We start from the raw sequence: 25,447 nt of genomic DNA, 5'->3' as shown, positions 1-25,447 counted from the left end.
CAATAAATCCTATAGCCAAAGGATTGTGCACTTGCACAATGGGGCCTGAATCATCAGTGCCCTGCACTTTGTGTAACCATTCATACTAGTGGGTGTTGAACACCACGATTCTGGTGTAAAAGGCTACACAAAGTGCAGTCAAGGGAGAACTGTGACTGTAAGATTCAATCCATTTCCCACTGAGAAACCAAATGGCAAATCTCCCATTACAGCCAGTGAAAGCATGTTGGTGCCCATAATTTAATATTTCACTCATTCTGCCCTTCACTATTATATCCAAGTACTGAGATTTTATTTGAGACAAACATTTTCAGACTCTTTCAGTCCTGTTTTTTCTCTCTAGCTTCATTCTTAGATCATAGTTTGGATATCCAGCCAGCCTGTGGGACGCAATGGATTGTGAATTATGGAGAAAGAACATAACGTCCTATAACAAACCATTTAAATGGTTAAGAGAACGAGGGGTCCTTGTGGCACCTTAGAGACTAACAAATGTATTTATTAATTTATTTGTTAGTCTCTAACGTGCCACAAGGACTCCTCATTCTTTTTGCTGATACAGACTAACACAACTACCACTCAGAAACCTGCCACCATTTAAATGGTTAGTTAATGACACAATGCCATAGTCCTTTGGTAGAACTTTTTAACCCCCATCAGTATTACCTCAAAACTTTGTCAGGCAAGATATTTTGAAAACGTTTGTCAGAACTGAGAACCTACCTGTTTGCGGATGTTTCTTAATAATACTTAGTACTTTTAATTCCTAGAGCTCAAAGCATTTTATAATGGATGGCAATGTTTTAAAATTACATTGTCACATAGTTTTAGGTCATGAAAGGGGAAAGTTTTAAACAGACTAATACTAATAGAACTAGTCCATGCCTGAATTAAAAACAAAACATGAAACAGATCTGGGTTAGATGCTGAACATATCCCGCTACTCTCCCAAAGCATTCTGCAACCAGAACTTGAGTTTTGTTCCAGAGCTTGAGAACTCCTAAAGTTAAACTGATAAGGAGAATTGAAACTGACCGGTCAATTTACATTGCTGAAGCAGAGTGGAATATGGGTGGGAGGGGGTGGGGGGAGGAAACACATTCATAAATGATAAAGTAAATAAAAATTCATATAGTTTTAATAATGAGGTATTATTAGCAGCACAGGTAAGGACATGCATTTGGTTTAAGTAGGATTTTTAAACTGATACATTATTTTTAAAAGGAACAGTATCTCCATTCCTCTCCTATGTCTAGGTCTATCTTGAGAATACACTAGCATGAACAATTTATATAGTACTTAAACTTCAGATTTTGATTCGATGTTTGCCATTTTGAGACTTTTACAACATAAGCTTGTGGTACAAAGCTCAGTTAATTCAGGAGACTTAAACTTAACTCGGGAGTCACAACAGCAAGGCCATAATACAACTGGGCTTTAGACTATCATTGTATTGAATTGAGCCCTGATCTAGCGGAGTACTTGGGACAGATTTAAGCCTGTGTTTTGTTGAATTGGGGCCCTGGTTGAGTTTTTAAACATGAAGTTAAATGCTAAGCCAGAGCACGCTCTGGGGTCAAGTCAGTTTATTTACATGGATGATTTTAGGGGCGACGTTCCCAGGAACAAATGGCAGTCAGATGCATAACTCCTGTTGGCAGCTAATGGGAATTAGGCCCCTTGGCTACCCCTTTATACATTTGAATCTCTCCCCCTTTAGCGTCACTTCTGAGACCCAGACTGCTGTCCCAGACCTGAAGAAGAGCTCGTGTGGCTCAAAAGCTTGTCTGTCATCAACAGAAGCTGGTCCAATAAGATATTATCCCACCCACCCTGTTTCTTTAATATCCGGAGACCGACAGCTACAGCTACCCTACCTATGTCCAGACTAATTGGTGTAGATATCCGTGTGATTGTCTCTAAAAACACCCATGTGAACAGCTTTTGTCTCCCTTCTCCCCCCTGTAGAATGGGCCTCTCCCTTTGAAATACCGAGTGCAGCCAGCTTGCAAGAGACTAAAACTGTCCCAGCCTGCAAACTCTGAATGCACCAACACCAGCGGAGCATCCGAGTGCGAATCCGTCAGCGACAAAGCCAACAGCCCCGCCACCTTGCCCGCCACCTCCTCGTCCCTGCCAAGCCCTGCCACACCTTCCCACGGGTCGCCCAGCTCCAACACCACCACGATAAGCATCCCTGCCAACCCGGGCACCATACTCAATGGCACCTCGAACTGCCACCAAATGCCACCCTCCTCCAGCAGGGGGCGCAAAATGACTGTGAATGGCAGCACCGCATCCGCCTTGACCTAGAAGGGACCCCTGGGGCATGACTTTCCATTTTATATATAAATATATATGTATATAGGAAACAAAATTATACATACTTATTTTCTATTGATTGACCAGATTAATTTAAAATGCAAACAACAGACACAAAATGTGGTTGAGTATTTTTTAATGGATTTTTTTTTTTTTTGGTCTTCAACTTTATGGAACTTGCATGCCATGAGCCCAAGTTTAGGTAAAAGCGGCAGCCCCTTCATTTTCTATACCTTCGGTCACCCCAGGAGCTCATGGGACTGCGTAGTAACGGATACACAGGTAATGGCAAAGCACATGGACTGGAAGCCTCAATCCTCGGTGTAAGTGCATTTGTGGTGCTGTCACTTTCTTCCAAAAGGATGAGGCTTGTCCAGGCATCTCTTAAGAGCCACATCCGATGTCATGCTTGTGTCTGCCTCCCCTACCCCCTTTCCTGACTGGTTTAGGGATGAAGAACCTACAAGCGGGTGTTGAGTGTTTTGTGCGTATGGACAGGCAGGAAGTGGGTCTTAGAGCTTTGTAAATCCTGCAGTTCTTCCACTATCCAAACTCTCATGGACTTTAACCCAGAAGCTTGCCTGGAGTCAGGGCCATTGGCTAAAATTTTCAAAAGTACCTAAATGATTTAGGAGTCCCAGGTCCATTGAAAGACAATGACCTATGTGATTTAGGAGCCCAAATCACTGTGGTGCTTTTGAACATGTTACCCACAGGGTGGTATGTCCAGAGCAGCCTAGGGGATTTAGACACACCTTCCATTAATTGAAAGGGAAGAGTTTGGTCTGATTCCTCCCCCACCCCCAAGAGTGCATGCAGACCCAGCGGAAGCCAGCAGGAGCTGCAGGTGTTGTGCACCTCTGAAAATCAGGTCCATGAGTCACATTTTTCAAAAGAAGTCAGGGCCAGATTTCTGGGAACATGCTGAAGTGTGGTGTTTCCCCCCCCTAAATCTTGCCCGTATGCATCTACGTTCCCTAGCCTGCTTTAAATTTCTCAGCCAGAGGCTCCTTCCCTGGCTCCCTTTAGAATGACAGCTTTTCCCACTGCCTTGTTGCAGTGTCTTATCTGATCATTTTAATCCCTGGGTAGTCTCCAAGGAGAATTTCCATCCCTCTGTAAATACATCCCTGCTCCTGTCTTCACTTCATAATGATGTTCCCCCTACATTTCTGTGCAGTGGGGCAGGAAGGGGGAAGAGATCTCAGCTTTAAGGGCCACCAAAGCACATTCCATTTGGAGGTGGACTTGGCGAAGGGATCTAAAGAACCCAGGAACTGGTTTTTGCAAAAGGATGTGGCTTCATCTCCCCCATGTAAATTGTCTTCTCCTTTGCAGAGTAGCTTTCTAATGACTATTTGAGGCTTCGATCCTGCAAAGATTTAAGCATGTGCTTAACTTGACACACTCCAAGCCGTTCCATTCATTAAGCACATGCCTTAAGGGTGGAATGTTCAGGAGAATCTAGGCAATTTAAGAGCACAAGTCATTGATTTCCCCCCCCCCAACCCCAAAGGAGGCCAAGGGATCTAGCCCTTCAGGTCAACAGAAGTTGGGAACCTCTCCTGGGCTCCTTAGTCATTAAGGGCTCTTTTGAAAATCCCACTCTAAGACTTTGCAGGATGGGGGCTTCAAGTAACAAATACCACCTTCAAAACAGGTAGTGCTCACTCATTGGACCCATAGCAGCATTTCATGTAGCCTCAACATTCATGAGCTTGAAATAACCTGACTGGGTGGGAAAGGAAGAGAGTTAGGGCTCATCCCACCCAGGAAACCACCATTTCAGTCCTTCCACAGTGGTGATGGTTACCAGGAGCGTGGTTTCTTTGGGGGGGTGGCCAGAGATGATGCTAAAACGAAGAACCAATCTATTTCCCCATCAAACACTCTGCTCTCCATTTCTTCTTCCTCAATAGCTCCTTGCTTGCTAAGAAGTTTAAATTCAGCATTTCAAAGCTTCACTTTAGTTCTACCCTGTCCCACCATCTCCCCTTCATCCTCCTCATGCAGGATTTTTAAAAAAAAATACAGTGCCTTTAGAAAGGTGGTTTATTTGTGAAGGGGACAGGGTAAAAAAAAATAAAAATAAAGGGGGGGGGTGTTACTGTGTTTTCTTTAAAAAGGCATGTCGCTTTCTAGTATGTGGTGCTGCATTTTGCTTACATCTTGTGTTATGAAATTGTCCCCATGCAGGGGAGGGGAAGCGCACGGGTCCCATTGCAGAAAATTCTCTTGCATCATCCGCTAAAGATTTCCTTCCAAGCCGCAGTGCTACTTTTCCTTTAAGGTAGGGGCGTGAGGGTGAGTGAGAGAGCATGGGGAGGGGGAGAAGGGGAAGGGAAGGAGTGGCTGCATTCTCAGAAGCACATGTTCTCTTGGGCCTCAAGAAGCTTATTTCCCTTATTTATTTATTAATTCATTCCACTGTGAATGAATAAGTGCCTGCAGATCCCAGGAGCAGGAAAATTCCTGCAGGGGACAGGAAAGAGTCAAGCTGCTAGAAAGGAGCTGGGGTTTTCTCTGCAGGGGCCGCAGGTAGAGTGTGGGGGGCGGGGGAATCCTGAAGGCTGAAACCGACAGGAGTGGGGAAGGGAACTGCGTATACAGAGCCTGACTCCAAAAGGTCCGCAAACATGGATTTCAAAACAAAACACTAAAGTATTCTCCCAAAGAACTGAGAGGTGTCTTTGCTGGGAAGAGCCGGCCTGAGCAGAGAGCCGTTTGTGTAAGTCATTCGTGGTCAGGCTCTGGGAAGCTGGGTAGGTTACGGTTAAAGGACTTTCTTCCTCAGAATGCTGCGTAGGGAGAGGTCTCCAGCGGGAGGCATTGATCGGTGATGTGCAGTTCAGCGTAGGGTGAACTGGTTAACGCTGAATTAGGCGGGGCTTGGGATTGTAACTTCTTAGAAACCTTTGAGAACGTTATCCCCAGCAAGAATGAGGGATCTGCTGGGCGAAGATACACTTTTTTTTTTTTTTGGAGGTGGGCCATCTGAATTTCCCATGGAAGCAGCCAAAGTGGGCAGAACGCATCTTCGGTTGGGTCCTGGGGGGCAGGTGTGTGTGTGGGGAAATCGGGGGCAATTTGCATGTATTGAAGATGGCTCCCTTCTGCCCTGCATTGTCTCATGGGAGGAGAAGGCACCCAGGTCGACTGCAGGGGAAAGACACAAAGCTGCCATTGTTCTGTTAGTCTTTCCCATTTCTGTTTCTTCCCCTTCTATTGGCCGGGGCTGGACTGCAAGCTCAATAGTGTTTCACGGGGCTTCATGGGTTGAAAATATTCACCGGACTTTGGTATCCCTTCTCCTTGTACATAGGCCAAAATGGACTAAATGAGGCACTTCCACTGCCTCAATTGGGGGGTTTGGTTCCCCACCCCCCCAATATGGTACAAACCAAATTGCTCTGTATGTTTGCATCCTGTATGATGTTTTAATGTCCAGTAATATATTTGGATATTCATATATCGTTCTTGGTTAAACATTTGTATAACTATACAGCTTTGTAAATGTAATAAATGCTGCAGATTGTCCTTCAACTTGTCTGTGTGTGCAGATCTAGCCTTTCATCCTGCCTATATATGTCCATCTACCAGCCTGTCCATCAATCTGTGTATATCCATCTGCCATCCTATCCTTCCCCCATCAATCTGCTCTGTATATCAGCCTGCCTATCCTTCTACCTAGCATCCATCCAGCCTCTCTCTCGCTCATATGCAATCCATTAAGCCTAGTCTATATAGAGACTTCACCCATGCATCTGAGATGCAGTGAGGTTTGACACATTCATGTTCTTTTAAGATTTAGTCACTTCAGGTGCTTAAAGTTACCCCTCGCTCCCATCCTCCCAGGTCAGTAGAAAATAGGGTGACCTGATAGCATATGTGAAAAATCAGGACGGGGGTGGGGAGAAATAGGCACCTATATAAGAAAAAGACCTGAATATCAGGACTGTCCATATAAAATTGGACCATCTAGTCACCCTAATAGAAAAAAATAATAATAATGCCACTCTTCCCTATCCAACTCCACCAGAGAGGTCCTTTGGGGCCATCTGCCTGTCCCAAGTCAGGATAAAGGAGGAGGGTTGGGCGTGGGGCTAGCAACTCCACCCCGTAAAAAATCAACGTGCTACAGAAACGCCAAAAATAGAGATATCAGAGACTTTTCACCTGGAAAAAGAAGGGTCTTCAACTCGAAGACGCATGACGCAGGGCGGTGAAAGTCGTGAGGAAGCCACAAAGCCGATTACCCTTCTTGCAACCAGGAGGATTACCATCGGTACATGGAACGTGAGGACCATGCACGAGTTAAGAAAGACGGCGCAGGTCGCAGCAGAGATGAGGAGAAACACCTGACGACACGACCTTCAGGCTGATAGCATAAAAATGGGCTATACCTGGAACCAGCTAGAGCAAATGGCCCAGGATAGACGACTCTGGACATCTGTGGTTGGCAGCCCATACCCCGATTGGGGTGATGGGCATGAGTGAGTGAGAGTCTTCCCTATCCATCCCTTCCCAAGTGTACCCCTGTTCTCTCCTTCCGCTCAGCATGTTAATAAGCTCTCCCCTTTTCTGATGGCCATTTTGACCTGGTTTATCACCCCTCCTTTATTCAGCATTGCAAAGCCAGAGCTCAGTGGCTTTGTCTTAACTAGGGAAAAGGTTATTTAGGGAGGCAAGATGGGTTAGTGGTGTGGCAGAGCTCCGACCTTGTCCCCGTGGGTCCCGCGCTGCCAGGCGGTTTATGCTAGCCTCAGGCTCACTGCGACCCTCCACGTAGCCCTTCTCTCTCTAGGGCCAGGGTACAGTTCCCTGAGCCCTTTCCATCATATGTCAGCACGGAAGTTGGTAAGCAAACTCCCCTAGTCTCTGTTGTCCCTACGGGCTTATTCAAGAACAGCTGAGTCTCCTGTCCTGACAGGGGCCTATCTTCCCTTCCCTTTCCAGGAGGTGTTTCTGTAGTGGTGGGTTGGGGGGAACCCGGGCCCGCCCTCTACTCCGGGTTCTGGCCCAGGGACCCTAATGGCAGCCGCTGTTGCTAGCCGACCTTTCACCGCCAGAGTTGCTCCATTTCCCTGGGCCACTTCCCCACAGCTCCCCCGCTTCACTCTCTCAACGCCTTCTTCACCCTAACCTTAGGGCTCCCTTTCCAGTGGTTTCAGGGTGTCTTCATTACCCAGCCCTTCAGCCGCACTTCCTCTCCCCTGGCTCTCTTTGGCCAGACTGGAGTGAGCCCTTTTATAGCATCAGAGAGGCCTTAATTAGAGTCAGGTGCTTAACAGCCTCACCTGACTCTTTGCAGGTTAATTGGAGTCAGGTGTTCTCATTAGCCCAGAGCAGCCCCTGCTCTGGTCAGTCAGGGAACAGAAAACTGCTTATCCAGTGGCCAATATATCTGCCTTCTACTACTCTGCTGTTCCCAACTGGCCTGGGTCCATCACAGTGGATAAAGCACTAAACTGGGACTTGAGACTGAGGGTCTATTCCTGTCGCCACTACCAGGTGACATGGGACACGCCATGCCATCTCCATCTCCCTGTGCCTCCGTTTCCTCACCTGTAAAAAGGGGATAATGGTGGCTGATGATGCCAACGACAACTTCACGACCCTTTGTAAAATGCGTTGAGATCTACAGATGAAACGTGCTACGCAAGACCTAGGTATTATTACATGCTGGAGTTAGTCACCACAAGCTGGCTAAACCTGGCCTAAACTTGATCGCTTTTCCTTGTCTAGACAAAGCCTAAGTAGATTTAAGGGCATTTATTTGTTAAATCCAAAAAGATCTGGGCTAGTCTATTTCTCTGCGGCTGTCATGACCCTAGTATGTAAGGCCCAGATCCTCCAAGCCATTTCGGTACCTGCCGCCCACTGAAATCACAAAAGTGACTCTCCCAGGCAAAGCAGAAAATGTAACCCAGATCACCAGGTTCCTCTAGTGCTTTAGCCACAAGACCACCCTCCTCCGCTAACTTTTTTTTGGGGAGGGGCGGGCGGGCGGGGGGGAACCCCTCCACCCATCTTTTCCCAATGAAAGATTATTTTTAAAAATCAGTTTTGCTCCCTCTGCTGCCTTCTTCCCCTGTTTGCCAGACAGTGACAAACCATAGTGTCCTCACCAATACAAGGAGCCATAAATCACTGCGGGGCCAGGGGGGATCTAGTCCATTTTTTTACAGCTAGATGGCCCCGTCCCTGACATGAATGCATCTGGGAACCAACCTTCCCCAGTAAAACTGCAGCCACTTCCCCTCTCTGAGCTCAAGCCGAGGGGGAGACTCTCCTTCCACCACAAGTCTCTCCGGCGAATCGCTTTGTCCTTGGGACGTGGCAGCAAAGGAACTCGGATATTCATCAGCCTTAGCTGGTGGGGGAGTGGAGGGGGCAGATGATCAAAGATTAGCCTAGCAAAGAGCTACATTATAAACAACTTGGTCCCTGTCCTCCTCCATTAAAGAGTATATAGGAGCCATTTGAGTTCCCTCTCCTGCACGCATCTGACCTCTCTGCAGGACAGCAGGGCTTCTGAGTCCAACCAAGAGGCTAGGTTTCCTTTTTTTTCCAGAAATGCATCCAGCATAGTTGATCATAGGAGGGGAAAAGTCCCCTGCTTACCCAGCGCCTCATTATCAGATGTGTGTCACTGGGAGCTTGATCCAGAATTCACACAGGGCTGGAGGCGCTGAAAGCTACTGAACAAAGCTGTCTGCAGTGTCTAGGATGGAAGCCGTCCATTCGTTCGGTTGCTATTACCTAAAACCCGGGGTGCCGCAGCGCTCAGGGGTGAATAGTTCAAGATCCCTCAGCTCATTTAAAGCCACCTAAGGAAGGGCCAGATTTGCCAGGGAGTTCAGCAGCTCTTGTGAGCCAAGTCTTCAATCCTACAGAAAAATCCAGGCTAAACTTTCAGCGGGTGACCACTGGAAGCAGGAATTAATCCAGGCAAGGCCTACAGTGCTGTGCAGGAAGTCAGACGAGACAATCATACCGCTCCCTTCTGCCTTTAAAAATGTATGAATAACCCCATTGGCTTCAATAGGGCTACTCTCCGGCTTAAAGTTAAGTATCAGGGGGTAGCCGTGTTAGTCCGTATCCACAAAACCAACAAGGAGTCCGGTGGCACCTTAAAGACTAACAGATTTATTTGGGCAAAAGCTTTCGTGGGTAAAAAACCTCACTTCTTCAGATGCATGGAGTGAAAATTACAGCTGCAGGCATTATATACTGACACATGAAGAGAAGGGAGTTACCAAACCAGTGTTGACAGGGCCCTGTGTTGCAGGTTTCTCTTTGCACTGTAGACGTGACCTTGGAAAAAGCTGGCATGAGAACTTCGGGTCTGTTGGCTAAAGAAACTTGGGGCTATGAGCCAAAAAGCCGCTCCTTTTGTTCCTGGTTCCTCCTGCATTCAGAGAAGCAGGACTTTGCTCGTTCCTTGGAGGCAAAAGAGATATTTTCTTTGATGCTAACAGACTCCATCAATTTCTATTTCCAACTGGAACATCCCCACCAGGGCCTTCAAATCTAACTAGCAGCTCGGGTCAAAAAGGGGCAACGGTATTTAGGTACCTAACTCTCATTGAAAATGGCACCTAAATACCTTTGAGGACCTGGGCCGGAGCCCCTTGCAAATCTGACTCCACATAAGGAGCTCCTTTATTGCAAGCCACCAGCAGATGTGCTAGTGATGTGGTCTTGGATCCGGGAGCAGAGAGAGAGAGAGAGTGTGTGTGTTTCCTTGGTGAAAGCCCTGATGTAATCAGAGCTTTGCAGTCACTGAAAGGACTTTAAATGGATGAGTGCTGTTGGCCAACCACCCCAAGAATGCTCATTAGTGTTAAATTCCTTGTAATAGATTTCACTTAATATCAGAGGCAGGTGAAGCCATTCAATAGCATCAAGTGCCCAACAGGAGAACTGGGGAGGGGAGAGAAAAGAAGGTCCATACAGAGAATAGACCATCAACTTGAGGGAACTTTCAGCAACCAAGTCACTTACATTGCTTTTAGAATCCAACCCCTCCCCCCTACGTAAATGGACATTAACTGGGGAAAAGGCTTTAGTCAAAAGCAAATCCCTCCGTTGAGTAATGAGGACTGATTTTGGTGATGGGTTATCCTTGAAGAGAATGCTTAGGAATGAAGCGCTGGGTGGCCCAGAAATCAACAGCTTTAAAATCTCAGCTGGTCTTGGATTGTTCGCGCCTATTAACGCAGGCGGGGAGGGAAGATTATATCTTTTCTATAGAGGAGATCTCTATTCAGGGCCGGATCTAGGTTTTTTGCCGCCCCAAGCAAAAAATAAAAAACAAAACAAAAAAACCTCCAAGAGCGCAAAGCAAAAAAAAAAAAAGGCAGCCGGAATGCTACCGCAAGCACATGCTTGGTTTGCTGGTGCCTAGAGCCAACACATTGCCCCCCTCCCTAACTCTGCCAGTAGGGCATCTAAGCACATTTGAAAATCCTCGTAGAGACCAAAGGTATTTAGGTGTCTAACTACCTTTCTGGATCTGGGCCTACGCCCCTATATCTATAGGTGCTAGTGTAACCCACACACCTCCTGGGTGTGGGGCTCTGTCCCATCTAGTGGCGCAGAGACAGGAGAGAGCGATCAATGAGTTTGCTCTACAGCCTTGGCTAACAGCCAGTTGGCTTTTAGCCCATGAACTAAGCTACAGGTGCCCTAGGTTCGATCCTGCCTGCCGACACCTGGCATCTGTTGGTGTTACACTAGAACTATGGGTTTTAGGGGTGCTGTCGCACTCCCTGGCTTGAAGTGGTTTCCATCATATACAGGGTTTACAGTTTGGTTCAATGGCTCTCAGCACCCGCACTATAAAAATGATTCCAGCCCCCTTGCCTATATCCAGCTGTAGGCACCTAAATACTTGATAAACCTGGCCCTGAGTCACTGTTTTTAAACGTGATGTACAATGAGATGAAGCCCAGTTTTGTGGGAGATAACTAAGGCTGGCAACCAGGGGATGTCTGGAAAAGATACCCCAATATTTAACAGTGAGCTCTTCAGTCTAGCAGAGATAGGTCTAACACAATCCAAGGCCTGAAAGTTGAAGCTAGACACATTCAGACTGAAAATAAGGCATCCACTCTTCACTGTGAGAGTAATTAATCACTGGGACAATTTCCCCAGGGTTGTGGTGTATTCGCCATGACTGACAATTTCTAAATCAAAAGTGGATGTTTTTTCCTAAACGATCTGCTCTGGGATTTTTTTTTGGGGGGGGGGGGGGGGGAGTTCTCTATCCAGGGGGTCAGACTGAATATCACAGGAATCCCTTCTGGGATAGAATCTATGAATAAAGGAAGGAGATTTTTTTTTTAAAAATAGTATTTTAAATGCAGAGCTGAATAGGTGAGTGGACTTTATGTTGTTATCTATGAGGGTTTCAGAGGGAACAAAGTTTCTTCTGTAGCCACCGGTCTGGGAATGTAACAGATCTGATTTAGAAACTAGACTTGCTGTTTACCAGATCGAAGCTCATACCAGTTTTGGGAGGAATCTGGAAACATTCCCTGCCCCATAGTATTATTATTTTAAAATTCTCTTCATTTCATATCTAACGCTAGATCTTAACATGTCAAAACGTTCTATTAAAAATAAAAATGTAGGCCAATAATTAGCAACAGGGCATGCTTCAAAACTAATTAACAAGGAGAGAGCCAACAATCTTCACCCTCTGAAAAGTTTGGATTGAAACTGCTGGGTAAGTGTAGGTTTGGTTTCGGTGGACTAGTGGAGTCAAGGAAGGTCGTGAAGGGGAGAGGCTAGCAGAAAAGGGGAGCTGCAAAGAAGTGAGGCCCCCCACACACTCGCTCACCTGACAAACCCAGAGCTTGCAAGTCTCAGAGCCGCGGCGTGAAGGAACCTGGACAGAGCTGCATCCACCCCCTCCGCCAGGTTGTTTGTTCAGGGAGGAGCAGCTTTGCAGAGATGGGAGGCAGACACGTGTTAATTCGAGACCACACCGCTGGGTAAATCAAGAGCAGCCCCACGAAAGCGAGTGGGGGATCACGCTGGATTTTCCACTGGGGCAAACGGGAGCAGAATCCCAGCCCTGGCGTTTGCAGCAAGTCACCCGCAGCAATAACTCGTGGTTAATGTCATTACAATTCCCCGTGGCATCCCCCGGGCAGCTCATAGCAAAGGGCTGGACATGTCCCAGCTCACAGCCTGGGGGTGGGATTTATGTCCCGCATAATGCACTCAACACGGTGTAGGGAAATATTTCATGGGCGGGGGGGGGGATCCATTTAGTCTCTTCTATATTTCCCTTTGCAGTTCGGTCAGGCGCTCCGGGGGGATCAATGCATATGATCACTGCTTTGATCGCAGCCCCTTTAAACAGAAACGAGACCAGAGCTCGGGAGTCCGGTTTAACTTCCCTGTCCCCACCCCCAAACAAACCAACTGTAACCTCTCAGACCCCGCCTGGTCGTGAACTGTAGCGCTGGTGCAGGAAACAGGAGGGTGAGTTTCGCTTTCTCGGGAGCTGTAAATGGTTTAATTTCGGATCTGGTTCGATTCCTTCTTGGTTAATTCCAGAGCCGCAAAGAAGTGATTGGCTGGCGGTGCGCGGCTGCCCCGAGCTCGCTATTCCGAGCTTTCACTTTAACGCCGGAGGTTCTGGTCGAGTTCTCCTCCCTCAAAGGAAGCGGAGGATCCGTTTCCTTGGGCCGCTCTTTCTCTCTTCGGTGTCACTCCGATTTCAGGGGAAACACGCTGCGGATTGAATTGGCCCCTTGGGGGCTTTTAAAACACGATCGCCTTCCCATGCACCATCGCTGGGATTTTAAACCCACGGTTGCAACCCAAGCCCTTGAGCACAAGTGCACGGCGATGCATGGTGAAACGTGCTTGGTTGTGCATTCCATACACGGAGGAGTGAGTGTCTCAGGCGGTTCCGAGGGGAAGTAGGAATGCACGTGAGGCTAAAGTTGGAAATCCCTTCGCATTTTGCTGCGATCAAAGGATATTTCCTCTCCGGCTTAAAAAAAAAAATCCCAAACGATTTTACAAGCTCTTTTCTCCTCTTCCCATCTTCCAGCCTCGCTCTGTTCTTTTAAACCCCATTCGCAAAGGACAAATCCAAACGCGAATCGATATTTTTTAAACGAGTCGATGATTTGGTGTGCATCATCTTCCCATCAATAGAGCCAGGCAAGTTTCATAGCGAGGGCTTGACTTCTCCCCTTTCCCTTCCTCCCACTATTAATTTTTTCCCCACACAACTCATGGTTTGCCTCCTACCTTAAACGTCCCAAGTGATCTGCTTGTTAATTTCAGGTACAAATTTAAACCCCCCTTTATAGGCACAATACCTGACCGGGGGGCTAGCTGCTGTCTCGTCAGAGGGGAGGACGTGCTTAAAGACACAAGCCACCAATGGCTTCTGGCTGCAGAACCAGGCTTCTGAAGAACTGACAGGGAGGCAGGTGTCTAGACATTGGAGACAAGCTCAGAGCACGCATGGGCTTCTTCAAGGGACCCCTCTCGCCACTTGTTATGGGGGCGAGAGGGGAACAAGGATTATTAGAGGGATTCCCGGTGGAGAGAGAACTCGATTTCTTTTTCTTTCTGGCCTGGCAGCTACTGAAACACAAACCTTTAGGGGTGGATGGGAAGTTAGTTTATTCACTTCTGCAACAGGCAGATCTGGGTTCTGTCCCAACCAGGTAAAGGGGGCAAAGCAAAATAAACATTGTTTTTTTAATTTAAAAAGCAAAAACGGTGTCCCAGGTTCGAGAGAAGCCAGGCCAGAAACAACAAGCAAATTACCCGGGCACCTTATTGGCTTCGGTTGGGATTCCATTATTCCCACGTGGGGGGAGCTTTGTTAATGAAGCCAACATTGAGGCTGTTTTCTTCAAAGCTCCAGTTTTCTCCCGGCTGCTGCCAGGTTTTACTAGCCGGAGGCGCAGGAAAGCCCCCTGGCTCTGTCTGCCCTGGCAGGAAATCTTGCAGCGGACAAGACCGCCCGGTTGTTTGGCCGGCGGGCTGCATTTCAGGTGAGATCCGGAGGCTGGGTCTTTCTGGAAAGCAACCCACCGACTGCAGGTCTCTGCTGTGCCACTGGGGAAGACTTAGCGCCTAGCTTCTGTTGAGGGGCCTGACAGCTCTGTGATGCTAATTAAGTCTTTGTCACTAGCCCCAAACCAACCCCAGCTTGCAGGTTCGTTTGTCCAGAGCATTCAGGGCTCTGCTCTTCGAGGTCTTTTTTTTGTTTAAAGCGGGTTCTTTCCTCTTCACAATATTGCAACTTATTTTTGGAGAGAAAATAATCTGGTTTGATAGGGACAGGGAGGGGGGCAGAAAAATCAATCCACTGCCTTTAGCTGATGGTAAAGCAACCAGGGAGTGATCACAGGCGAAGGGACCAGATCCTGATCTGTTTCTACCTGAGGCAACTCAAACGAAGTCACTCTGGACTGACACCAAGATCAGACAGACAGTGTGGATCTCTGTCTCCTTCTACTGGCTGGACCAGGTATGGAGTCCATGAGTCTGATACTGGCTCCAGGCGAATAGATTTGTTTATTTGGCTCAAAGCGTAGCAGTTCATGGTTTTAGATCCAGAAATTTAGGGTTCAATCCCCACTAATGACCTACCCAGGTGATCTGCTTCATTTGTGTCTAATATCTACCAACAGAGATTTCTGGACAGGTAGAGGGATTATTAGGAGAGGCAAGTTGGAAAAACTGATTCACAGACAAGCCCAGGTGTTCCTTCACAGCCCCCGAGGGAAGATAACTTTTCCAAACCTTCTTTGCATTGCTAACTTTAAAAGCAGGCTTCTCCCTTCCACCAACCAGACCCCACAGGAGTAGGACTGGGAGGGGGAACCCGCAGGGGCTGGGAATTTTTTTTTAAATGAAAGACGCAGAGTCATCTAGCTGGATGTTAATATTTTATTAACCGTTTCATAATCAAAACAACCATTCAAGATCAGCAATAAGGTCAGATTCTCCAAAGGCGTTTAAATGCCTAACTCCCGTTGATTTCAATGGGAGGTAGGTGCCTAAATATCTTTGAGGATCTGTGCCTAAGTCCCATTGAATTCCAGCGACGTAGGCATTTTTCAAAATTTTTACCCGTTGTGCCTAAACAGAGGTCAACAAAAAAGTGGAGGTTTGTCAGTTACAGCTCTCCCCATCGTGTTCAAAAACAGCTGTCTTGTAAGAACCCCCTTGTGAGAACAAAGACAGACGAGGAAAGAGCAATTTGATTGTTAAAAAATGACCTGTAAAGAAAAAGAAATGTGGTTTTTTTGCTTCCTGATTAGGAGTTAAGAAGGCCTGAAAAGTTGCTTTTTTGTTACTTTTTCTTCTGCTTGTTTTGTATATATTAAGGCCTTGGCTACACACAGATTTTATACCTGTATAACTAGGTACACTGAAGGGTATGATTTTTTGTTAACCAATATAGTTATACCAATACAATCTCTAGCAGTTACACTGGTATACAAAAGTGCCTTTCACAAGTATAACTTATTCCCCTTCCCATATGGGAAATAGTTCTACCAGTATAAGCATCTTTATACCAGTATAAATGGATCCACCCATATAGTTAAACTGATACAACTTGGGTGTGTGTAGACAAGGCCTTAAAAATTCAGATCTTGTCTTTCCTGGGAGAGTCTATGGAAAACTTGAACTTGGAGGTTTATGGCGGATAGCAAGGAAGTGACACGTCGTTCCATTCAGAAGGGAAGTCCTGACGGTTTTCAGTCCAACTGCTTAAAACGGTGGGGCTTTCAAAGTTTTGAGGGAAAAGGAGTTCACAAATAAAATCTCTTTGCCACTCCTTCTGTTGGAGGGCTGAGAAAATTCCCAATCCGCATCTTTGCGTCCTCCGGGGAATCTGCCACCAGAAACAGAGAACTACACAAAACTTGACATCCCCGAGCAAAGAGGCAAGCAGAGAAGGAAAAAAAAAAATCCATCCTTTCCAAGCCCAAACCTCCCAATTCTTCTGGTTCTTTTTATCCATCACAAAGAAGGAAAAACCACACAGGCCTATTTTTTTCCCTTTGCAGGCCACCTTTAACGTAAACAATTGGGCCCTGATCCTGCAACCACTTGGGTACGTGCTTCACTTTACTTCCATGAGACATCAAGTGCCAGCTCAACGAGGAATAATTCAACTGGGGTCGGGGTGGGAAATCTCCAGCCTCAACTGAAAACAAAGTCCTCGAAGAATCCGGATCCAGCTACAATCAGGCTGGGGACAAGGCAAACGGGAACAGCTGGGCTGATATGAGCGGCAGGCTCGTTAATCTGAAGCCAACAGAGTTCCTCATTTTTTTTACGGTTTACAAAGGCTGCGGGGACAGTCCAGAGGAACTGGTGATAGATCATGATACGCAGTTTTCCTCCTACAACAGCTGTGCATTGGGATCCCATTTGCTCCCATGGGCTGGAAGTTTCTTTGCGGAGAATCTATGTATTACCCACCCAGTCGGCTCTGTTTTTGTAATGCTGGGAGTTATTTTATAACACGGAGCTGCAACAATGCAGACTAAACCCATCTTTCTCTTTGTGCCAGCAACGTGAAAAAGGCCTTGTCGCTTTTATTTGATCCTTCTTGGCAGCTGGATGAAGCCGCCAGCCCAGTGCCCCTGTGTTTGACTGGCCTGGTCTGTACAGAACTTCATTTACAGGGAAAGAAGAACGGAACCTGGAGCTGTTCGGACAACTTGATCCAATACACCAGAGAACATTGAAAGCCTGAACATCTTCCCGTTCCTACAGCCCCCCCGCCCCTCAAAACAGGCTGCAAGGGCCCCCCTGCTTGTGTCAGGATAGGAAGCCCCCCATCAAGGCTGCCCAGGGACCTCTGCTTTCTGAATGAACTCCTCCTTGTGGGTGCCATCACAGTAAGGAGGGGATTTGGTGTGTTTGCACCCACACAGCCAGGCGCTCTTGGCCTCCTCCAGCTGGAACCTCAGGGGAGAGAGATCTGGGGCTGCTGTTTTATGGGATCCATCACAGAAAGGCTGTAGAGCAAAAGAAAACAAAGCAGTGGTTTTACTTGGCGCCACTGTGCAACGAGGGGTGTGGCAGGGCTGCTGGGAAGGTGAGACCGTTTCACGGAGCTGGATTAGCTCCACCTAGCTCGGGTATTTGTTCAGCCCCTCCCCCCATCACCATTCTACCTGAGCACCTCAGAATCTTTAATGTATTTCTCTTCCAGCCCCTGGAGGGCAGAGCACAGATGGGGAAACTGAGGCACAGAGCGACTAAGTGACATGCCCATGGCCACACGGGAAATCTGGGGCAGGGAAAAGAATTGAAGCCAGGTCTCCTGCATCTCAGATAAGTGCCCAAACCACTGGTCCGTCCTTCCTCTTAGGAGGAGCCGGAGATCCAGTCTGCCCCATATTGGGTAAAGATCTGTTTGCATTTCCAAGCAAGAGGAGAATCAATACTGGCCTCCCCATTTTCTCCTATGCTTTCCTTCCCCCACACCAGCAGAGATCACCAAAAGATAGCCGAGGAAGCGTCAGTGTTCTAGGCCCCCCTCAGTATACAGAGAGCCAGATGATCGGTGACAATGCAGCTCACAACACGTCATGACATTAATTTCACCTGCTGGATTTTGCACTGGTGCCTAGTTTGTACGAGGGAGGATCACTAAACAGGAGGCATTTTCCCCACGGCCTGACAGAACGTTACACATGGGTCAAACCTGACCTTTCTTTCAACCCCTCTTGTCTCAGACAGACTGTCAGCTCTTTGGGGTAGGGACTGTCTTTATGTTCTGTGTTTGTACAGCACCTAACACCATGCCTGCGGCTTCTTGGTGCTACCGTAATACACCTGATCAATAAAGTATTTAGGCTCCATATGTGTTGCACATCATACTCCAGTTATCTGCCAAATCAGGCCTTCCGCTTCTGCATAATAATAAACCTGATTGACTCTTCCATTATTCCAGGATTTAAAGGAAACACTATAGCAGAAACCTCTTCAATCCCCCTACAAAACAGGTATTTCTCCAAGTGGGAGATACCAACTGACACAGGTGGACAGGGAGATGTTCCTATTAGGAAGTGTAATGTCCAGAGGGAGAATGGGATAGTTGAGAGGTGACTCCCATTTATGGTTGCTGTCTGCTTGTAAACACCAACATGAGCATTCACAGGCCGAGGGGATCAGAAGGGAATAAACTTAAATGCATTTATTACTCTCTAGATTTTAACTTCCTGCACTTGATGAGAAGGGTTGCACGGTATAAACACACAATGATCCTGACGGGGGCCATTAGAGGCTAATATCACATAAATAATAAGAACTGTCCCAAGCAAAGTAATGCACATTTGAAAAAAATAACCCCAACTACACACACACACACAATGGTGGGATCTAAATTAGCTGTTTTACCACTCAAGAAAGATCTTGGAGTCATGGTGGATCGTTCCCTGAAAACATCTGCTCAGTGCGCAGCGGCAGTCAAAAAAGCGAACAGAATGTTGGGAACCATTAGGAAAGGGATAGATAATAAAACAGAAAATATCATACTGTCACTATATAAATCCATGGTACATCCCCATCTTGAATGCAGTGTACAGTTCTGGTCGCCTCATCTCAAAAAAAGAGATATTGGAACTGGAAAAGGTGCAGAGAAGGGCAACAAAAATGAGGAGGGGGATGGAACCGCTTCCGTATGAGGAGAGATTAATAAGCCTGGGACTGTTCAACTTAGAAAAGAGACAACTAAGGGGGGATATGAGAGAGGTCTGTAAAATCATGACTGGGGTGGGGAAAGTGAATAGGGAAGTGTTGTTTAGCTCTCCAAATAACACAAGAGCTAGGGGGCCCCCAATGAAATTAACAGGTAGCAGGTTAAAAAGCAACAAAAGGAAGTACTTCTTCACACAACGCACAGTCAACCGGTGGAACTTGTTGCCAGGGGACGTTGTAAAGGCCAAAAGTATAACTGGGTTCAAAAAATAATTAGATGAGTTCATGGAGGACAGGTCCATCAAGGGCTATTAGACAAGATGATCAGGGATGCAACCCCATGCTCTGGGTGTCCCTAAACCTCCAAATGCCAGAAACTGGGGCTGGACGACAGGGGATGGCTCACTTGAGATTGCTCCGTTCTGTTCACTCTCTCTGAACCGGCTGGCACCAGCGACTGCTAGAGACAGGATACTGGGCTAGATGACCATTGGTTTGACCCAGTATGGCCAGCAGTGGGTGTGAAGCTGCCTGTCCCTAACTAATTATCAAGTATTTCACTTGTTGCCTTTCAGTGCAGTGTCTGGATGCACTTGGAATTTGGGACGTCGGCAATCTCCAAATCAGAGCAGCAAACAGACCCTGGTTTCCTACAGACCCCGGCTTTAAAAGGGCAGAGAAAGGCGAGTATCTAGCCAGATGGCTCAGGGCCTCAGCACGTCCTAGCTCACAGCTGGGCGAACTCATGCTAAAATGGGGCTGCATTTTAGGCTTCAAAATATTTCCATTAGAAGCGCCTTGCAGAGGCAAGGGCCCGATCCTGAGAACACCTTGTCTTTAGCTACCACCAGCTTCAACCATGGGACAGTTATTTAAAGATAATTTAAAACATATATTTTAATATAATCATGTTAAGCTTCATGGCACAAGGCAATTAGAACTGATAGGAGCTAGGGTGACAACTAGGTTATCCCAAACATGTCCAATGGGGGGAGGTATTTCTTGTTCCTTCCTCTGAAGCAGCTGGTGTTGGAAGCAAGACCTTGGACTAGGTGAAATGGGTGTATGGAAGTCCCATAGTCTTCAGAGTTTTGCATGAATGCTGAAGGAGGTCATGTAGGCCAATGAAAAATGCTTCTGAGCTGGGTGAATTGCTAAGAAGCTCGGGGAGAGCGGACATGAAGGAGAAACCACAATGATTTTGGAAGTTACCTGTTTCTTGCTGTGGCCACAGGCACACCACGCGTAACGCTTTCCTGCCTTCAAATCCACTTGGTATGGGTGTTTGGCTGCAATTGCTGGCCGGGAAGGGGACGAAGAGGTACCTGAAGAACTCCTTACCTGTGGAGGAGGAGATTCGGTCAGGGACAGAGATCTGCTGTAAAGGATCTGTCCTATTAGGTTAAACTTAGCCGGGGAATCTTGTTTTTATAAGATCTCATTGTGTGTAACACCTGAGGACTGGGTGAAACTAAAAATCTAAGCCAGGAGCATAACGACCGTGGGTAGCCAGTCTACTGCCTAGGGCACTGGACTGGGAATCAGGAGAGCCGGATTCTACTTCTGGTTCTTCTGTGCTTGTTTCCCTTCCTACCCTTTGTCTTGTCTATTTACTGTAAGTTCTTTGGGGCAGGGAATGTCTCTTGCGCTGTGTCTGTACAGCACCTAGCACCCCGAGGCCCCAGTTGCAGCTGAGGCTACTGTAATATTAGGGTGTATATGTTCCCATAGAGCGAGATTAACCGGGTTTTTCTGTTATCGGTGGGAGAGGCCATAGCAAAACGTTTTCTTATGTCAAGACATCCCGCAGATTTAAAATATACATATTTTACTGCCAGTGACATTAGCAGTTTTATGATGCCTGAAGCGCTAACGGCTTGGGAAAGGGGTTTATTAGCCTGAGCTTCTCGAAAGTAATAAACTCCTTTTCCCACCACGTGCAGAGCCAGGAAACAAGCAGCGGGGCTGCGAGAGGAGGAAAACACACTCCAGGCTGGATTAAGAGATCATATTTGCCTCAGCAGAGAAGCACTTTTGAGTCTTCTCAACTTAATAGTGTCTCTTCTTTCAATGTTGATCTCTCACCAGCCAGACAACAGACTGGTCCATCCTAAAGCTCAGGAGAGCTGGGTTAGTCTCAGCTCTGCCTTTCTGTGCCGCTTTCCCTCCCATCCCTGCTGTGTCTAGTCTATTTCAACTGGACGCTCTTTGAGGCAGGGACTGTCTCTCACTGTGCGTCTGGGCAGCGCCCAGCACAACGCGCCCTTGACCTTTGTGGGGGCCTCTAGTCACAGAAATAATCACTGAATTTATAAGCCCGCCACCAGCTCCCCAAAGAGCCGGACTCTCATTGCACAGCTTGATTTCCGCACCGCCCTGCTCTGCTAGCATTGTATACCCACTCGAGACCGGTGCAAAGGACTACGCAAGCCAGGGTGGCAGAGGGATCAGATCCTCGCTGTCGCTATGCAATCAAAAATCATTGGATTTAAAGAATAACTAAATCAAGGAATTGGGAGGTTGAGGGTTATCTGATTTTTTGTAGAGGTAGCTTTTTAAAGTTATGTATTGTTGGTGTTTTAAATATAAAGGAGTAATACCTACAACAAACACCAAAGTAGTCTATACCATACATACTTACCACATACCATAAACACCAGACAACCACATACATACATGTTATATATCATAGGCAGAGATTTTTCAACTCCAAATACCTTAGCAGCACAAATCCTGCTGAAAGTGAATCGGTCTTGTGCTCTTAAGTCATTGCATGGGCATCAGTGTTTGCAAGATCAAGGCCTTTGGGGCTTATGAAAACCCCACCCCTAGAGAAACGCTGGTCTCCCTTCAGAGCAGTATGACCTGGTGGATAGGAGACTGGGGTTCTATTCTTGGCTCTGCCATATGACCTTAGGCATTTCCCCTCCCCGTGCCTCAGTTTCCCCATCGGTAAAATGGGGATAATGACACTGAGACTTCCTTTGTCAAGTGCTTTGAGCAATACAGATAAAAAGAGCTAGTTATTATATTACAAGAAGTTTATCATCAATTTCGATATGGGTCTCAGCCAATAGTTTACTCCTCCATTTGCTCTAGGAGAGTGCCGTTGTAGGGGAAAGGGGATATGTTTTTGTTTTGACAGGCGAGCAAAACACAATTAATTTCCCCCCTCCATCCCCATGGTAAAGCGCGCTCCAGCCCTTTCTCCCACACTTTGTCTAGCTTTTTCATGTAAGATATGTCTATGCTTCGAGCTGGATTGGATACATAAATCCCCAGCTTGACGTCCTCATGCTAGCTTGGATGGCACTAGTGCATGACAAACAAGAGTGTAGCTGCAACGGAGCGAGTGGTGGGAGAGGCCGCTAGTCGTACCAAGTACGGACCGGTCTGAAATGCTATATAGCCCCTCCTGCAGCTCATGCCTCTGTGGCTACACTCCATTTTTAGCCCACTAGCTGCTTCTCAGCAAGCGGGGTGGGTCTCCTCAGGAATCACACCCCCAACTCACAGCATAGATGTACCCTGAGGGTACGTCTACACTCAAGCACTGCCGCTACTCGCTACAGCTATTTACTATCCCTGTAGTAAATCCATCCCCTGGGTCGATGGAAGAATTCTTCTGTCCACCGGCGGTGACTACCCTGGGCTTCGGCTGTCTTAACTACGCCTCTTGCTGTCTCAGGGAACGGGGCATAGTGGAACAGCTGTACGGTGACCAGATGTCCCGATTTTATAGGGACAGTCCCGATTTTGGTTTTTTTTTCTTATATAGGCTCCTATAACACTGTCCTGATTTTTCAAATTTGCTGTCTGGTCACCCTAGACAGCTGCTGGAGGACTGCTAGGGTTGACACAGGTTATGCAGTGTTTACATTGGGTCTGCCTTGACCTCAGTAGGTTGACCCCGCCGTTCGGGGAGGTGTTTTTTTTTTACTGCATCGCCGTAACAGGGCACTTGGGCTGGCCGGAAAGAAATCTGAGTGTAGACGCACGCACAGATAGGCCAAGGCTGGGGCGACTTACGTCAACCACGGAGCCCAGGCCTCGGGTGTGAACAATTCACACCCCTGAGCGACCCAGGGAAGCCGACCTAAGTTTGAGGTGTGTTTGCACCCTGCACGGTACCATGGTGAGTCGGGGGGGTGGGGGGTGTCCCTAGGCCCTAGCCTAGTAAAGCTCATTAATCAAATAATCCCTAATGATGGGTGAAGGGCAGGCAAGGGGGGGTTGTTTTGCCAGGATGACACACACACTTTTCAGTCTAGGCTAAAGCCCACCCCTCTGGCACATGGGGAACCCCCTGGGAAAACACGAAAAAGAGGGGAGTTAGGGGGCTAATTGAGGGGGGTTCCCTCTTTTCCCGCCCCCTAAAGATCCACCCGCTGCCCTGCCCCGTGCGCTTACCCAGCAGCCCGCCGCCCTCGCGCAGGCTCCGCTCACCAGTGTCACAAGAGCAGCCGGTCTCTGCAGCGCCGGCATGCTGGCTAAGCGGGGGCGCGCAGCGGGCTGCCCGGTCACCTTCCCCGCAGCCCAGCTCCGCCCCGCCGGAAGGCGCAGGCAATGCCGGGCCGGTTTGCAGCCGGGGAGCTGGGCGAGCGGCAGAAGGGTTCCACCTTTGTGCACGGCGGGCGTCCCGGTGCACCGGCCCTCTAATGCAGCCAGCCCGTTGCAATGCAATGTCGTGTGCAGTGCAATGCAATGCAATGCAATGCAGCCAGCCCGTTGCAATGCAATGTCGTGTGCAGTGCAATGCAATGCAATGCAATGCAGCCAGCCTGTTGCAAGGGCGCGGGCTTGGAAGCTCCCCCTCTGCACCCCTTTTGCAGTGTGGACCCCCCCACCCCAGCTGAGCTCACTTCCTCTGGGCTTCAGGCTGCTAATGGAGCGAGCCTCGCTGGGAGAGCTTCCCTTCAGGTGCAGGTCTTGCTGCCTCCGGGAAAGGGCTGCCCACAACCCCAGTGAGGAGCTGCCGAGACCGCTGGAGGTTTTTAGGAACTCCTCCCGGCAGCGGAGGCTTGGGTTGATGGGGATTGCGTCTGGCTCACTTCACCCTTGGACAGCCCCTGGTGCAACTGCTGGCCCAGTTAGTAGGGGCACCCGAAACTCGTAGGTGGGCTTTTGCAAAGTTGGGTGCCTACCATGAAGGCTCCTCCACATCCACACACAGCCATTCCTGCCCATCCTGGCAAATAGCCATTGATGGACCTATCTTCAGTGCATCTATCGAGCTCCCTTTTGAACCCCGTGGTAGTATTGGCCTTCACAACACCCTCTGGCAAGGAGTTCCAGAGGTTGACAGTGCGTTGTGTGAAAAAATACTTTCTTGTGTTTGTTTTAAACCTGCTACCTATTCATTTCATTTGGTGGCCCCTTGTTCTTGTATTATGAGGAATAAATAACTCTTCCTTATTTACATTCTCTATACCACTCATGATTGTATAGACCTTTATCCTATCCCCCCTTAGTTGCCTCTTTTCCAAGCTGAAAAGTCCCAGCTTATTAATCTCGCCTCCTACAGAAGCTGTTCCATACCTGTAATCATTTTTGCTGCCCTTTTCTGAACCTTTTCCAATTCCAATATAGCTTTTTTGAAATGGGGTAACCACATCTGCAGGCCGTATTCAAGGTGTGGGTGTGCCATGGATTTATATAGAGGCAATATGATATTTTCTGTCTTATTATCTATCCCTTTCTTGATGATTCCCAACCTTCTGTTCGCTTTTTTGACTGCCGCTGCACATTGAGTGGATGATTTCAGAGAACTATCCACAATGACTCCAAGATCTTTCTTGAGCAGTAACAGCTAATTTAGACCCCATCATTGTGTGTAGAGTTAGGGTTATGTTTTCCAATGTGAATTACTTTGCATTTATCAACATTAAATTTCATCTGCCCTTTGGTTGCCCAGTCACCCAGTTTTGTGAGATCCTTTTGTAGCTCTTCGCAGTCTGCCTGGGACTTAACTATCTTGAGTAGTTTTGTATCATCTGCAAATTTTGCCACCTCACTGTTTACCCCTTTTTCCAGATCATTTATGAATATGTTAAATAGGACTGGGCCCAGTACAGATCCCTGGAGGACACCTTTATTTACCTCTCTCCATTCTGAAAACTCCATTTATTCCCACCCTTTGTTTCCTGTCTTTTAACCAGTTACCAATCCACGAGAGAACCTTCCCTGTTATCCCATGACTGCTTCTTTTGCTTAAGAGTCTTTGGTGAGGGACCTTGTCTGAAAATCTAAATACACTATATCCACTGGATCCCCCTTGTCCACATGCTTGTTGGTTCCCTCAAAGACCCTCTCAGGGGCAAACTGCAGTCTGAAGTGACCACTCATCTTTGGCAAGGGTTGGCCTGGCTGCCTTTCCAGCCCCAGCTGCCTCCCTGCAGCCCTAGTACCTCCCCTG

General features: G+C 47.6%; 2 protein-coding genes across 8 annotated transcripts in view; one reads left to right on the top strand and one right to left on the bottom strand.

Moving 5' to 3' along the window:
- The window catches only part of PCGF2 (polycomb group ring finger 2), a 33,086-nt gene extending 27,221 nt beyond the window's left edge, over positions 1-5,865 (top strand). For all 6 annotated transcript variants that reach the window (XM_054014657.1, XM_054014651.1, XM_054014656.1 and 3 more), the window contains one exon: positions 1,969-5,865. In XM_054014657.1, the coding sequence (XP_053870632.1) occupies positions 1,969-2,313 (345 nt within the window). In that variant the 3' untranslated portion in view covers positions 2,314-5,865. The remainder of the gene's footprint in view (positions 1-1,968) is intronic.
- Positions 5,866-15,243: 9,378 nt separating this feature from the next.
- CISD3 (CDGSH iron sulfur domain 3) lies at positions 15,244-23,576 on the bottom strand. 2 transcript variants are annotated; one of them, XM_054014213.1, is made up of 3 exons: positions 23,443-23,576; positions 20,245-20,373; positions 15,244-17,345 (listed from the first exon to the last, which is right to left on the bottom strand). In XM_054014213.1, exons 1-3 carry the CDS (start codon positions 23,515-23,517, stop codon positions 17,166-17,168), a joined length of 384 nt encoding a protein of 127 aa, XP_053870188.1. In that variant the 5' UTR covers positions 23,518-23,576; the 3' UTR covers positions 15,244-17,165. The 2 variants fall into 2 exon arrangements, with proteins under 2 accessions (XP_053870188.1, XP_053870189.1); XM_054014214.1 differs by having other exon boundaries at positions 23,479-23,576.
- Between the last annotated feature and the right edge of the window lie 1,871 nt (positions 23,577-25,447).

The sequence above is a fragment of the Malaclemys terrapin genome, chromosome 25 (assembly GCF_027887155.1).
Source record: "Malaclemys terrapin pileata isolate rMalTer1 chromosome 25, rMalTer1.hap1, whole genome shotgun sequence".
NCBI classification, from domain to species: domain Eukaryota; kingdom Metazoa; phylum Chordata; order Testudines; family Emydidae; genus Malaclemys; species Malaclemys terrapin.
Note: the sequence above shows the minus strand (reverse complement) of the source record. Positions and strands in the feature narration are given on the sequence as shown.

Excerpts from the sequence above, each read along its gene's own strand:
- CISD3 (XM_054014213.1), bottom strand. The coding sequence starts at position 23,517 with ATGCCGGCGCTGCAGAGACCGGCTGCTCTTGTGACACTGGTGAGCGGA. Across the intron at positions 20,374-23,442 it reads CGAGGGCGGCGGGCTGCTGG|GTAAGGAGTTCTTCAGGTAC; the intron begins GTAAGCGCACGG and ends CCTCCTCCACAG. Across the intron at positions 17,346-20,244 it reads GTGGCCACAGCAAGAAACAG|CCTTTCTGTGATGGATCCCA; the intron begins GTAACTTCCAAA and ends TTTGCTCTACAG.